Source organism: Gossypium raimondii, chromosome 3 (assembly GCF_025698545.1).
Source record: "Gossypium raimondii isolate GPD5lz chromosome 3, ASM2569854v1, whole genome shotgun sequence".
Taxonomy (NCBI): Eukaryota; Viridiplantae; Streptophyta; class Magnoliopsida; order Malvales; family Malvaceae; genus Gossypium; species Gossypium raimondii.
In genome coordinates this window covers 49462151-49478726 of record NC_068567.1, presented here as the reverse complement: position 1 = coordinate 49478726, position 16576 = coordinate 49462151, and the positions used below count along the sequence as shown (strand labels likewise).

The following is a 16576-nucleotide window of genomic DNA, read 5'->3' as shown; positions in this document are numbered from 1 at the left end:
GTGGTTGTAATTGTCTTGATATAGAATTAAATCTATTTTCATCAAAAATAGCATATCTTGATTCAATAACAGTATTAATTGAAATTGAACCATTTGGTTCAATTACCATGAACCTATATGCCTTGCTATTATGTGCATAACCTATAAATATGCATTCAATTCCTCTTTCACCTAACTTTTCATGTTTAGGTGTTGGAACTTTTACAATAGCTCTACAACCCCAAACCTTCAAATAATTAAGGTTTGGTTTCCTTTTCTTCCATTGTTCATAGGGGGTTATTTTAGTTTCCTTATTAGGAACTCTATTCAATATATGACAAGCTGTTAGAACAGCTTCTCCCCAAAAACCTTGTCCAAGACCTGAATATGATAACATTGAATTTACCATTTCAGTCAAGACTATTTTTTCTTTCAGCTACACCATTTTGTTGTGGTGTGTAAGGGGCTGAAACTTGATGGACAATTCCAGTGAGTTCAAAATAACTTGGATTATAGTATTCTCCACCTCTATCCAATCTTAAGCACTTGATAAATGATTCACACTGAAGTTCAACTTCAGATTTATAAACTTTAAATTTATCAAGTGCTTCATCTTTTGAATGCAATAAATGTACATAACAATATCTAGAACAATCATCAATAAAAGTAACAAAATATTTCTTTCCACCTAATTTAGGAGTATTATGCAAGTCACATAAATCACTATGTATCAAATCAAGCAATTTTGTTTTCCTTTTAACCTTAGGGAAAGGATTTCTTGTAATTTTAGTCAACATACAAGTATTGCATTTTTCAATATTATTATTAAAACATGAATTAAATCTAATTTATACATGTCATTCAATTTTCTATAATTCAAATGACCTAATCTATAATGCCACAAACAAAAAGATTCAACCATATAAGCAGAAATAGTATTTTTATTCTTATTAATAATATTGAGTTTAAACATGCTCTCATACATATAGCCTTTCCCCACAAAAATTCCTCCCTTAGACAAAATAAACTTATCTGCCTCAAAAACAAGTTTGAAACCAAACTTATTCAACAGACTTCCAGACACTAAATTCTTCTTAACTTCTGGTACATAATATACATCATTTAATGTTAAAACATTTCCAGAAGTGAATTGTAGTTCAACATACCCTTTGCCTTTAATTGCTGCGGTGGAAGAATTTCCCATGTACAAGACATTGTCATTTTCACATTGTGTGAACTTTGTGAACATGCTTTTGTCTTTGCACACATGTTTGGTTGCTCCTGTATCAATCCACCATGTATTATCATCTTGTGCCATATTAATTTTAGATATCATTGCAACAAACTTTTCATTATTATTAGCCTTAGAAGATGATTTCTTCTTTAAAAATCGACATTCATTCTTGAAATGTCCCGGCTTTCCACAATGATAGCATGAGCCCTTTTGTTTCTTTTTGAACTTAGGTGCTCTATCAGTCTGTTTGAACTTTCTCTTGAATGGTTTAGTAGTCTGTACTTCCTCCGTAACATGTACTTTGGCATTTTCAGAATTTAGGTTCTGATCTTGTTTTCTATACTCTTCTTCAATACGAAGATGATTTGCCAAAGCCTCAAGAGATATTTCCTCTTTCTTATGTTTTAGAATTCTTTTAAAGTCTTTCCAAGATGGAGGAAGTTTGTCTATTATGGAGGATACCACAATCATTTCATCCATTTTCATATCATATTGCTTAAATTGATTCAGCATCTTTTCAATATCACGAAATTGTTCCATAATGTAAGCGACCATCAACCATTTGATATTTTTTGAATAGTTATAATTCTTTTTAAAAAAAAATCAAATGATATAACTTTGACCAATGACCAAAAGATTTATCTTTTGATTAATTACACCCATTCATTTATAGTTATTGGGATACTATAAATATTTGAAAACATTCCAACATACATAATTTAACATTTATGGACTTTAAGGTCTTTGATAAAATTTAAAATAAAGAGTAATCTTTAATAAATTGTTTAAAGAGGAAAATGAAAATTTCCACCCGTGTGTCGGAACTACTATTAAAATATTAACGTAACTCAACCATAAAATCTATAAATAATCAATCCCACTTGTTAATTTTTCACAAAAAATTTAAAACATTCATCATCTACTATCTATACTATCTTATATTTTTTCTAAATCAATTCTCAATCATACCATAATTGACACATTTTTTTATTGAGATCCAAAAAAAAAAACATTTTCAAAATGTAGGAATATTGGAGTATTCTCTAATAGCTTGACGTCGCAATAATATGGAAATAAATTCACTTGACAACAAAATCATTTGTCACTGACAAGACATCGGTTTTTATCATGCTAGCCAAATTGAGAATTTTACTTTTGTGCCATTATTCATCTCTACTCTGTTTGAACGATAGAGACCCTAGACCCTAGACCCATATTTTTAATCTCCCATGCGGTAAAGCGATAGTACCATTGGAAGATGTAGTGTTATTGACCAACCTAATAAACGAACACCCAATAACAAATACAATCTAGCAGATGACCTAATTGCATCATTAGAAAGAGGTATCAATCATGATTCCCATTTCAAAAGGCATCATATTAAGCTAAAATGGCTTAGAAGTAACTTCAAGCATCTCCCCAAAAAACCCCAAACCCGTAGATATTCAATATCATACTAAAGCTTATATTCTTCAATAGATTAGAGGTATATTAATACTAGAAAGGTATGGCAATTTAGTTCATACCATGTATCTTCAATTGTTAAATATTTTTTGAAATAATAAGAATAAACAATTTAATATATGGATTTGGCATGCCTATACAGGCTTGTAGAATGGGAAACATAGAAGTAAATAGTTGCCTTATGATTTTATAATCATGAGGCGGTATCTAGTTTCATAGATTGTGCTTATATTCTTTGAAGATCTTAGTTTCCTTTCACTAGAAGGTAAAATTAGTGGTATATGTTATAAATGTATTACATTATAGATGTTTTATATTGGTACTAACATTATATATTAAATAGGTGGTTCGGGCATTGTGACTATACAACTTACTAAAAGGATGAAATCATAACAATACAATCATCTATGGATGTTCAATAAAATAATTTGATGATTTCGTGTTAGAATGATATTTATTAACTATAATTAATATCATATTATAATTGATTTTAAATGCATTTATTTATTTTTATTTTTTTTAGCTTGTGTGAATGTTCTATCAAACGATAGAGATTACTAACATACTACTGATGAACGAACATGTGCACGAATGTGTTTTTAATGTGTGGATGTTGCTTATATTCTTATTTTGCATCAAGTGGCACCAATCTAATAGGTTTTATAGGAATTTTGGATGTTTCAAGAAATTTCGATAAATCTAAAGAACATTAATGGTTTTCATTTGTGTTTGGGGTCGAAGCATAATTGCTAAAATATGAATAAAAGGTTGTTGTATTTCTTATTTTTCATTACAGAATAATGAGATGATTATATACAAGTAGAAGCTCCAATTAGCTCATAAATCAAGGAAAATAATATACATAAATAAGGAAAATATATACATAAAATATTCTTGAGATTATGGGTCAATAGTACAAGTATATGGTAACTGAATATTCACATTTAGTGGCCTCTGTTAATTTACCCCCTCAAGTTGAATCATGGAGATTAAGTATGCCCAACTTTCTAACAAGAAAAGAGAATTGAGAAGAACCAAGAGCTTTCGTGAAAATGTCAGCAAGCTGGTGATTAGAGGAAACACGTGAAGTAGTGATGGAGCCAGTTTTGATGCAGTCCCGAATGAAATGACAGTCTACTTTAATGTGTTTTATGCGCTCGTGATGGACAAGATTGGCAAGGATGTGAAGAGCAGCACAATTATCACAATATAAATTAGCCGGAGGAAACTGAATTTGTTAAATCATGAAGGAGGGTATGGAGCCAAATTATTTCACAGGTAGAAGTTGCCATGGAGCGATATTCAGCTTCAGCGAATGAGTAAGAAACTACAGTCTGCTTTTTGGTTTTCCATGAAATGGGAGAGGAACTAAGGAGAGGGAACGACGAGCAAGAGGACATCCAGCCCAATCTGAATCACAGTAAGTGTGCAGTTGAAGGTCACAATTAGAAGGTAGGAAAATACCTTGCCTAGGAGCAACTTTAAGATATTTTAGAACCCGAAGAGCTGTTAACCAATGGCCATGTCGAGGTTGGTGCATGAACTGAGGGAGGATATGAATGAAATATCAAATCTCAGGACGAATGATTGTCAAGTAAATGAGCCTCCCAACAAGGTGACGATAAGAACTTGGATTGTCTAAGAAAACACCATCGTCTAATGCTAGTCAGTGATCTTGCTCCATAGAAATAGGTGAAGGTTTAGTACCAAGTAAGCTTGCTTCTTTCAAAATGTCTAACGCATATTTTCTTTGCAATAAGACAATGCCATTAAGAGAATGAGCCACCTCTAAGCTAAGAAAGTACTTCAAGGGACCGAGATCTTTGACATGAAACCAAGTGTCTAGATAAATTTTAAGTGATTGAGTATGCACACTATTGTTGCTAGCGATAATAACATCATCCAAATACACAAGTAAAACAGTGAATGAATCGCCTTAGTGGTATGTGAAAAGGGAAGTATCTGCTTTAGATTGAGTAAACCCAAATTTAAGAATGGCATGAGAGAATTTCATAAACCATTGGCGAGAGGTCTGCAAACCATTGACAACAGACTTGATTGTCATTAGGTGATAAATAACCAGGTGGTGGCGTCATGTATACTTCCTCGTAGAGATCGCTATGTAAGAAGGCATTATGGACATCAAGTTGGTGTAGTTCCCATGTTTTGGAAACAGATACAACCAACAAAGTTCGGACTGTGGTGAGTTTTGTGGCTAGATCAAATGTCTTAGTGTAGTCCAACCCTTCAATTTGTATGTAACCTTTGGCCACTAACCGAGCTTTATATCACTTAATGGTTCGATCTGAATGATATTTGATTTTGTAAACCCATTTACAACCAATAGGTTTATTCCCAGGTGATAGTGGTTCTAGAGCCCATGTTTGATTTTGATCAAGTGCCAGTTTAGAATATGAAAGAAATTGAGACAAAAAGTAAGACATACCTAAGGATGCGTGATTGGAAGAAGTGAAATGGGATGCATGTTGTCCTGGAAATTCAACGTGAAAATCATAAAGGTGAGGTGGTAATTTTGTTTGACGTGTAGGACGTATGGATGCAAGTCAAAGAGGTTGAGCATTATCAAGAGATGCATTAGAAATATGGTCGGTGCTTGGAGGAGGTGGAGATATAGGGTGAACAACAATATTTGGTAAAGATTCAGATTCATCTTCAATAAGAGATAAAGGGATGGGTATATTTGTAGGTTGAGTTAAAGATAGAGCATCACGAAAAGGAAAATATTTTTCATAGAAAACTGTATCTCTAGAGATGAAAATTTTATGTGTGTAAGTCATACATCTTGTACCCTTTTTGACCATGTGGGTATCTAAGAAAAAGACATGTTGTAGCTCGTTTACAAAATTTATCCTTTGAGCGAGGCAAAATCGAAGCATAACAAAGACATGTTGTAGTTCGTAAGGGCTGCGTCCAGATAAAAGAGCAGTAGGGATGTAATTAATTAAGTAAACAACATTTAAAATACATTCACCCCAAAATGTAATGGGTAGATTTGTTTGAAAACGTAAATCTCTAGCAACTTCAAGTATATGTCAATGCTTGCGTTCGACAACATCATTTTGTTGGGGTGTGGAAACACAAGAAAATTGAGTTAAAATCCCATGTTGTTGACAATATAATTGAAGGTTATGATTTGTAAATTCTGTTCCATTATCACTACGAATGCATTTTATTGTTTTACCAAATTGTTTAATTACCATTTCCATAAAAGAAACTAACTCGGTATAAACTTCTAATTTAGATTATAATAAGTAGACCCAAGTAGTTCTGCTATAGTCTTCAACAATACTTAAAAAATAATGAACCCTTAATAAAGACGCAGTTGGATATGGTCAACAAACATCACAATGAATTAAATAAAAAATTTCATGTGTTTTACTTGAACTAATAGGAAAAGAAGATCGAGCTTGCTTGACTTAATGACAAGATTCACAGCATTTATTGAAAAACTTAAAAGAAAATGGACCTAAATCTTTAAGAAGAGACATCCTATCAAAAAACAAATGCCCAAGACATTGATGCCACATGGTGACTAAAGAATCTTGGGTAGTGGCAGTTGTTGCTGTATAATTTTTGATTACTCAAAAATGATAAAGTCCATCTCGCATTTCATACATTCCAATTAGCTTCTTCGTGGGTAAGTCCTGTAAAACACAAAAGGAAGGAAAGAAATGAGCAACGCAATTAAGTCTTTGGTTAATTTGCTAATGGAAATGAGGTTACAAAAAAAATAAAGGTATATAGAGAACATCTTTCAAAATAATGTGAGAATTAAAAGAGACAACTCCCTTTGACTTTGCTGGTACACACATTCCATTTGGTGTTTTTATTGGTAGCAAATGAGGAATGATTGTTTATGAAGAGAGACAATTTTCATGGTAGGTCATATGATCAGAGGCATCTAAATCCAATACTCATTCAGTGTTTTCATTAGACAAAAAATTTGCCTTACTTGCAAAATTGGTTGTAGAGGGTTGACTCTTTTCAAGGTTAAGCATAGATATGAGTTGAGTGTATTGCTCATTTGCTAATCCAGTGGTTGGGACAGTACTGGTGTTGCCTTCATCTTTCTCCAAATGTTGTGCATTGTTGGATGCCTTTGGTTTAGATAACTTCTTGCCTTTCTCCCACCAGTTAGGATAGCCATGGAGCTCAAAACAAGTCTCTTGAGCGTGCTTTAACTTTTTGTAATATTCACAAAATAGTTTGGAGAGATCTCGGCTGATTATGGATTTTCAATTGGTATTGGCCTTTGAGTTGCTGCTAAAGAAAGTTGTTGCTTCAATGGATGAAAGTCTGGAATCCACTATTAATTGTTGACATTCGTTCTGAGCCACCTGTGTATAAACACGAGACAATGAAGGCAATGGATCCATGTTCAAGATCTGTGAATGGACCGTTTTGTATTTTTCATTCAGTCCCATGATGAACTGATGCACTTTTTATTTCTCTTTCTCCATAGCTAGTGCCTTTGCTGAACCGCATGTACAAGGTAGAATTTTTGAATAAGTATTAAGCTTATCCAAAATCCCCTTTAATTTGGTATAATAGGAAAAGACAATCATCCCTTGTTGTAAGGTATTCATCATTTTAATTTTCAACTATGAATACAAAGAGCATTACCTTGAGAAAATTTATCTTCTAAATCTTCCCATAATTCTTGTGCTGTTACAAAGAATGCTACATTATCATGTAATATAGGATGGAGATAATTAAATATCCAAGAAAGCACCATTGAATTGCATTTAATCCATGCAAATTCCTCTTATGCTCCAGATGATGGACTTGTAATGGATCCATCAACAACGCCATATTTACTTTTGGCTTGCAAAGCATTTATCATGGCACGACTGTTGAAGCAATGGTCAGCATGCAGCAACCAAAACAGTCGAGGCCATCACATGCAGAAGATGCTAGTTCATCAAGCCAGCAAGCATGTTTTTTTGCTTTATTTTGTATTTTAAGTTGATGTAATGTAACTTAGTTGTATTTCAACTATGTTAGGTTTATGTTTGATGTAAAATTGATGGTGATTGAGCTGATAAATCAACTTTGTTTATTTGTACAAGTCAATTAGCTCAAATTACCAAGTTGCTTAGTGGTAGTAGGTGTTGATTAGGTTAACCTACTGTTTTGTCAGGTTGTAAACTTGTTTATGTATCCATTTTCAGTTTTTTGAATGAATTCAACAAGTTTTCATCCATATGCTCTCTATTTTAGCTTTGCTTTAAATTTGTTTCATTTCTCTTGCTTTGTTTCTGCGGCAAGTCACGATTCTTGCTCGGCAAGCTTTCTGTTGAACCTTACTGTTTGTTGCACGTTGCTCCAACAATTGGTATCTAGAGCCTTATTCTTAGAGGACCTGTTGTAGTTCAGTATCAGGAACCATGACTTCATCAAGTTTTTCACCAGCTTCACCACCTGTCTTCAATGGAGAGGGCTTCAACATTTGGGCAGTCAAAATGAGGACTTACCTGCAGGCATTCGACCTATGGAAAGTTGTTAACTCAAATGCTGAGCCACCACCTCTTCGAGCCAACCCAACGGTTGCTCAGATAAGGCAACATACGGATGAAAGAACAAAAAGGCACAAGGTCATGTCATGCATACAAAACTGTATGACAGGTGTGATCTTCATGAGGATCATGGCCTGTAAAACACCAAAGGAGGCTTGGGACAAGCTGAAAGAAGAGTTTCAGGGGACTGGGAGAACAAGGCAACAACAGCTGCTCAACTTGAGAAGGGATTTTGAAAATCTCAAAATGAAAGATGAAGAAACAGTCAAGCAGTATTCAGATCGAATTATGGCTGTTGTAAACAGCATAAAGCTCCTTGGAGAGCAATTTAGTGAAGCTAGAATAGTTGAGAAAGTCATGTCCACTTTACCAGAAAGGTATGAAGCCAAAATTTCATCTCTCGAAGACTCAAGGGACTTGACAACTATCTCCTTAACTGAGCTAATCAATGCCTTGTATGCACAAGAGCAAAGAAGAGCCAGCAGATAAGAGGAGCACCAGGAATGGGCTTTTCAAGCCAAAACAAAAGAGGCCTTGAGCTTCAATGCTCATAAAGGCAAAAGGCTCTGGAAAAGCAGGTCTAAGCCTGATGCTGCTAAGAGCAGTGATCAACTCTGCAGACATTGCAAAAGAGCTGGTCATCCAGAAGACAGATGCTGGTTTAGACCAGATGCAGTATGCCAACACTGTAAGAAAAAGGGCCATGTTGAAAAGGTTTGCAAAAATAGAAGCAAACCAAGACAGAATCAGTTTCATCAACAAAAAGTAGAAGCTCGAGTTGTTGAAGAGAGTAGTGATCAAGAAGAACATGTTTTTGCTGTGTCATGTGCAGCAAATCAAAAGAAGGGGTCAAAGGGCTAGCTTCTAGACAGTTGATGCACAAACCATACGTCACCAGATGCAACCATCTTCAAGACCTTGGACAGAACCTGTAAAACCAAGGCAAAAATTGGAAATGGTCAGTTTATAAATGCTGAAGGAAGAGGAGATGTGCTGATTCATACTCCTATAGGTGGCAAAATCATTTCAAATGTACTTCTAGTACCTGAAATCGATAGGAACCTTCTCAGTATAACTCAACTACTTGAGAAAGGTTACTCGGTAGTGTTCAAGCAGAAAGAATGTCAAATTTCTGATCCAAGTGGATCAAACCTCATAACAGTCACTATGACTGACAAATGCTTTGAAGTAGACTGGCCAAATGACCTGCATTCAGCCTGCATAGCCTCCTCTGATGACTCCAGACTCTGGCACCAGAGACTTGGACATGCAAACTACAAGTCCATAGCTCGGATGGCCAATGAAGGCCTTGCTGAAAACTTCAATGATTCAGTAAAGAATGATGAGCTTTGTGAAATATATCAACAAAGAAAATTGGCAAGATTGCCATTTCCTACAAGCACAACATGGAGAGCATCAGAGAAGCTGCATCTTGTGCACACTGATGTGTGTGGACCAATGAAGACCGAGTCTCTCAAAGGAAGCAGATACTTTATTCTTTTTATTGATGACTTTACAAGATACTGCTGAATTTATTTTTTAAAGCAAAAATCAGAAGTTGCATCTGTGTTCTTGAAGTATAAAGCTGCTGTTGAAACTGAGTCTGGTTGCAAACTTAGAGTACTGAGGTCAGATAATGGAATTGAGTATACCTCAGCTCAGTTCCAAGCCTATTGTGAAGAAGCAGGCATCAAACACCAGCTAACTAATATGTATACACCCCAACAGAATGGGGTCAGTGAAAGGAAAAACAGAAGCTTGATGAACATGGCAAGATGTCTCCTGTTTGAGAAGAACTTGCCCAAAACTTTGTGGGCTGAAGCAGTTAATACAGCAGTTTATCTCCAAAACAGGCTCCCAACCAAGGCTCTAGCTCAGAAGACTCCATTTGAAGCCTGGTTTGGGTTCAAGCCGTCACTGGCTCATCTCAGAACTTTTAGTTGTCTATGCTACACTCAAGTTCCAGCTGAGAAAAGAAGCAAGCTAGATAAAAGGGCTCAAGCAGAGATTCTAATTGGCTACAGCATGGTTAAAAAGGGCTATAGAATTCTAGAACCTAGTACAAACAAAATTTTGGTGAGCAGAGATGTTGTGTTCAATGAAAAAAGATGCTGGAATTGGGAGAAGGCTGAACCAGAGGCAGTGGCTGAAGACCTGGCATTGGACCAAGCTGAAAATGATGAAAACACATCTGAAATGGATGTAGATGATGTTCCAATCAGAGGCACTCGATGACTGGCTGATGTCTATGAAAGAGCACAAGTGGCTACTGTTGAACCAAGTTGCTTTGAAGAAGCAGAAAGCCAGGAAGGCTGGAAGCAAGCAATGATTGAAGAAATCAGGATAATTGAAAAGAATCAGACCTGGAGTCTGGTTGAAAGACCAGCAAATAGGAAAATTATTGGTGTTAAATGGGTTTATCGAGTTAAGAACAATGCTGATGGTAGCCTAAACAAGTTAAAGGCTAGACTGGTTGTGAAAGGGTTTAGTCAAAGGTATGGATCAAACTACCTGGAAACCTTTGCATCAGTGGCCAGGCTAGACACCATCAGACTGCTAGTTGCCTTAGCAGCACAAAAGCAGTGGTTGATACACCAACTTGATGTAAAATCAGCATTTCTCAATGGATTCCTTGAAGAGGAGATTTATGTGGAGCAACCTCAAGGCTTCAAGGCACCTGGAAAGGAAGAAATGGTGTACAAGCTCAACAAAGCCTTGTATGGCTTGAAACAGGCTCCAAGGGCCTGGTATAGCAGAATAGATAGTTATCTGACTAGTCTGGGATTTGAAAGAAGTCTCAGCGAACCAACTCTATATGTTAAATCGACTAGTACTGAAACTCAACTCATTATCTCAATATATGTTGATGACTTATTGGTGACAGGAGGAGATCAAGAGATGCTAAGCAGCTTTAAAGCCAAAATGCAACAGCACTTTGAGATGTCAGACTTGGGATTGATGTCTTATTTCTTAGGCATGGAAGTAACTCAAGCTGAAACAGGAATTTGGCTAAGTCAAAAAACCTTTTCTATGAAGGTTCTCAACAAATTCTCAATGGAGAATTGCAAAGCAACCAGCACACCAGTTGCTATTGGAGAAAAGCTATCGAGCCAAGATAAGCATGAAAAGGTTTGTGAAACAACCTATCGAAGTCTAGTTGGATGTTTGCTGTATTTGACTGCTACTAGACTTGACATAATGTATGCTGTAAGCCTACTCTCGAGGTTCATGCATTGTTCAAATGAAAGTCACTTTAGAGCTGCAAAAAGAGTTCTAAGATACATCAAGGGAACCTTGTCCTATGGAATGCAGTTTACCAAGGCTGAGAACTTGAAGCTAGTTGACTATTGTGACAATGATTGGGCTGGTTCTTTGGATGACATGAAGAGCACTACAGGTTATGCATTCAACCTAGGCACCGCTATGGTTTGCTGGAGCTCAAAGAAGTAGGGAGTAGTGGCTCAGTCAACTGCAGAAGTAGAATATGTGGCTGCTGCTGCAGTAGTCAATCAAGCCATATGGCTTAGAAAAATTTTAAAAGATGTTAACCATGAACAAAATGAAGCAACAGAGATAATGTGTGATAACCAATCTGCTGTTGCAATTGCAAAGAACCCTGTTTTTTATGGGAGGACCAAGCATTTCAATATCAAGCTTCATGCAGTTCGAGAAATGAAGCAAGCTCATGCTATTAAACTGGTTCATTGCAGTTCTGAAGAGCAAATTGCTGGCATTTTAACAAAGGCACTCAGTGTTTCAAAGTTTTAATATCTGAGAGCTAAGATGGGAGTTCGCAACATGCTAACCAATGAGGAGTGTTGAAGCAATGGTCAGTATGCAGCAACCAAAACAGTCGAGGCCATCACATGCAGAAGCTGCTAGTTTATCAAGCAGCATGTTTTTTTTGCTTTATTTTGTATTTTAAGTTGATGTAATGTAACTTAGTTGTATTTCAACTATGTTAGGTTTATGTTTGATGTAAAATTGATGGTGATTGAGCTGATAAATCAGCTTTGTTTATTTGTACAAGTCAATTAGCTCAAGCTACCAAGTTGCTTAGTGGTAGTAGGTGTTGATTAGGTTAACCTACTGTTTTGTCAGGTTGTAAACTTGTTTATGTATTGGCTTTATGCCATTTTTAGTTTTTTGAATGAATTCAACAAGTTTTCATCCATATGCTCTCTATTTTAGCTTTGCTTTAAATTTGTTTCATTTTTCCTTCTTTGTTTCTGCCACGAGTCAAGATTCTTGCTCGACAAGCTTTCTGTTGAACCTTGCTGTTTGTTGCACTTTGCTCCAACAATGACGCCATGTGGGGTAATTTTCTTCTTTTAGGAGACAAGTTACTAAAGATGTCCCTGGGTTGTCAGAAGCATGAAGGATATAGGGTGAAAATATTTCAAAGTTTATTTGAGGGGTTTTTAAAGAAGAGTCTTCTGTCATGGTTAAAAGAAAGAGCTGGAATTCTAACCACACTCTGATACCATGCTAAAATATGAAGAAAGGGATGTATTTCTTATTTTTATTACAAAACAATGAGATGATTATATACAAGTAGGGCTCTAATTAGCTCGTAAATCAAAGAAAATAATATACATATTAAGGAAAAGACATACATTAAATATTCTTGAGATTATGGATCAATAGCAAAAGTATATGGTAACTGAATATTCATGTTTAGTGGTCTCTATTAATAATAATTAAGCTATTAAACATGTTGAGCACATAACACATTAATCATCTTCAGTATAAACCATAATTTGCATTGATTAAAGATGGTAACTATGCAACATCCATGATTTATGTCGAATGGTTTAAGGCAAATGGTAAATTGCATATGAACTCGTTGGGACATGCTCCTATACATCGAATTTAATATCCAATTTTGCAATATAGGAGGAAAAACATAGAAGTATGAGACGAACCTGTCGAAGTAGGCCAAGCTAAAGGAGGGAGAAACCTATGACCTCGTGGTAGAGACCAATGCGTAAGCAAAGCTGTTGATGTTAGGATTTGTGCCTTGAGTGTTGTTAATTTTATCATTATCTACTTGTAATTTTTGAATTGAATAAATATATATTTCTACATGATCATTTAATTTTCTTTGTATAATTTTTCTTCAATGATTTTTTCATGTAAAACAAATTATATTAGCAAATATAGAATTATTGAATACCTAAAATTTAACCAATATTAAGTTGTATTACATGGTTGGATTGTAATGCAGAAAGTCAATTTATATTAGTAGGTAATCTAAATTGTTTGTAATTCACAAGGTCATATTGAGAAAATGACTCACGTTAAAACTACTATATCATCTATAAGTTTAAGTAAGGAGATAGTTGGTTTTGGTTATCAGAGTTCGATTGACTCTAAAAAATAAAGACATAGATGTAATTGTTTGAACTAACAATACATTGAACAAAATCCAAATTGAACTTACCCTAGACCTGTTTATTTGTTCACTTAAGACATTCATAGTGTGACTTAAATAATCTTGATTAAGTGAATGATCGTGTGTGTATGACTCACGTAAATATTGAAAACTTGTTCTCTCAAGGTATTGTATTGAAAGCTTATATGTTGGGTACATGACTTATGCATATAACATAGTTTTACTCACAATAATGGAACTATAGCTCAATAAAAAAAAAAAGGTAAATGGTATCCTCTAATTGGCATTGTATTAATTATGAAAATGAAACATGGACATGGATCATTTGTCTGGAAAAAATGATTTAATCATTATGAGTATATGTACAGATCATTTTCATTGCGGAAGATACAATTGTGGCCATAAGATAAAAGTGGATTGGATTAGATGAACAAATTTAACCTAAAGGTATTATGAATATCTTATGAATATAACACACATATGACAAGGTCATTGGACCAAAGTTTAATTTAAGTAGCTTTCATAGTGGTATATAATTGAGGAGTTTAGTCATGATACTTTTAGTAGATTAACGTCATGACTAAATAACTTTGTAATTAATAAATGAATAGTTGGAACTTAATTACAAATTATTTTTGCCCAAATTGTATAGGTTCAGTACTCGATCCCTCTGCTACCTCACTATAACACTGAATAGATTGATAATAACAACTTTGAATGAATGGACAACAATGATGAATGAGAAATAAACTATTTACTGTAAATGCATTTTCTTGAGAAGACAAGAAATGCCTTAAGACTAATTTAATTTCTTTGTATTATTATTTAATTGAATGAATAAATTATAATATGATAAAATTATCATGATTTTAACAGAATTGAAATTAAATTAAATTTATTTAATTAAAATAACTAATTTATTTAATTAAAATTAATTTTTAATAATTAATTTCAAAGAATATTTAATAATTTAGTTAATCAAATATTTGAGCTTGATTTTTCTATTTAAATTCAGAGAAGTGGAAACCCAACTAACCCAAATGGATTAGGATGTCGTGGCAATGGGAGTGTTTTTCCCATGTATGTCGTCGACTATGTTCTTTTGGGAAGTCATATCCAAATTTAAACTTCTGTTTTAATTAATTAAAAACTTTGAATGAGAATTAAACTTATATATTTTCCTTTATAAATTCCCTATGCTTTGCCCAAAATTAAAGATTATCAAAAACTAAGGAAATCTTTATAGAAATTTAGTGAAAGTTCATTTGAGTAAAATCTTTTTACTCAAATAAAATATCTATTTTTCATAAGTTGAGATTTTAGATTAACATCAATTATAATTTAAATTTAAAAGTTGAAATTTCAATTTCGAAAATACCAAAAGGTTTTTGCAAGGCTCTCCTAAAAGAGTCTCGATTTTTGTCTTGTGTTAAGTTCTTTAATGTAAAACCCACTCTCTAGCATCCGAAAAAGACCAATTGGTTAAAAACTTTGGTTCGGATTAATTGAAAAGTTTGGGAACCTTCCTAAAGAGGTATTGTGACAAGGACAAACTCCCTAAGCCTCAATACACAGGTAGTTATTTAATTAGACCATAAATGTTTAATTTAGAAAAAGAAATTCTGCCTATTTTCTAAATAGTTTTCTAATAGTTAAACTTGAGCAACAAGATCGTGGTCAAGGTGGAGGTTAAGCTCAATGTAAAGGTAGAGGTCAAGATAGAGGCGTTGGTGTTGAAGATTTCTTGGCTCTTGTACTTGTCGAGCCTGACAAAGGCCTTGACTTCGTAGACGTAGATGTCAATCTTAAATTTGTGCAAATAATGGATGAAGATTTGATGCACCCACTAGACAAAGAATGATTTTTTTTCTAATACTTTAATTAGATAATGGGAAAATTAGGGAAAAAGCGATTTTTTTTACAATGTAGGTTTTTTTTCTCTCCCATATTTAGTGTAATAGACCAGTTTTGAAGAGAGAAACAGAAAACCCTTCCTGTAGGAAGCGTTTTCAATTAACATGTCGAAAAATGCTTTCTTCAAAATGCATTTTCTTTTTACATACTAGCTCTTTTTGCTAGATGGTTAAATGTTAGTAGTTTTGTTTTTGAATCCCGAGTTCGATTCCTCTCCTACTCAAATTTATATTTTTTTATTTCATGTTGTTTTAAATTTTTTAATTTTTTAATTAATAAATATATTATTTTTAATCCATCTTTTAATTAATAATTCTTTTATTTATATAAATAAAATAATAAATATGTAATTATATAATAATATATATTATATATAGTATTATGTTAAAAATATTTTAATTAATAATTCCTTTATTTATATAAATAAATTAATAAATATGTTACTATATAATGGAATTGTATATTTTAATATTTATCATTATGTTAAATATATTTTATTTTTAACTAATTTGTTTGATATATTTTTATATACATTGTGGGTATGGTGATTTCTAATATTATAAAATTAAATAATTATTTTAAATATAATTATTATTTTTATATGTAAAATATTTCAAATAGCATTGTTTTTCATCTACATTGTGGGTATGGTAAATTCTAATATTATAATATCAAAATTAATTTTTATTTTATATATAAATAAAAAGTTATTAATTAAAAGATGAATTAAAAAAACTTGAAAACAATATATTTATTAATTAAAATTTTAAAAATTTAAAACAACATGAAATAAAAAAAATACAAATGTGAGTATGAGAGGAATCAAACCCGGGACTCAATGATAAAACCACTAACATTTTAACCATCTAATCAAAAGAACTAATGTATCAAAAGAAAACATGTTTTGTAAAAAACATTTTTTGGCGTGTCGGCTGAAAACGCTTCATTCTCTTTCCAAAATAGACCTATGTCCCTAAATTTGGAAAAAAAAATAGATTTATTTTACTAAATATTTTGAAACCGGCATTTTTTTCTAATTCACCCATTAAAAAA

General features: G+C 33.4%; 1 protein-coding gene across 1 annotated transcript; it reads left to right on the top strand.

Annotated features, from left to right (window-relative positions):
- The first annotated feature begins 8085 nt into the window (after window positions 1-8085).
- LOC128039974 (uncharacterized) lies at window positions 8086-8703 on the top strand. The gene has a single exon (XM_052628924.1). It carries the CDS (start codon window positions 8086-8088, stop codon window positions 8701-8703), a length of 618 nt encoding a protein of 205 aa, XP_052484884.1.
- Window positions 8704-16576: the final 7873 nt, after the last annotated feature.

Bases quoted from the DNA above. Each gene is read 5' to 3' on its own strand.
- LOC128039974 (XM_052628924.1), top strand. From the start codon at position 8,086: ATGACTTCATCAAGTTTTTCACCAGCTTCACCACCTGTCTTCAATGGA.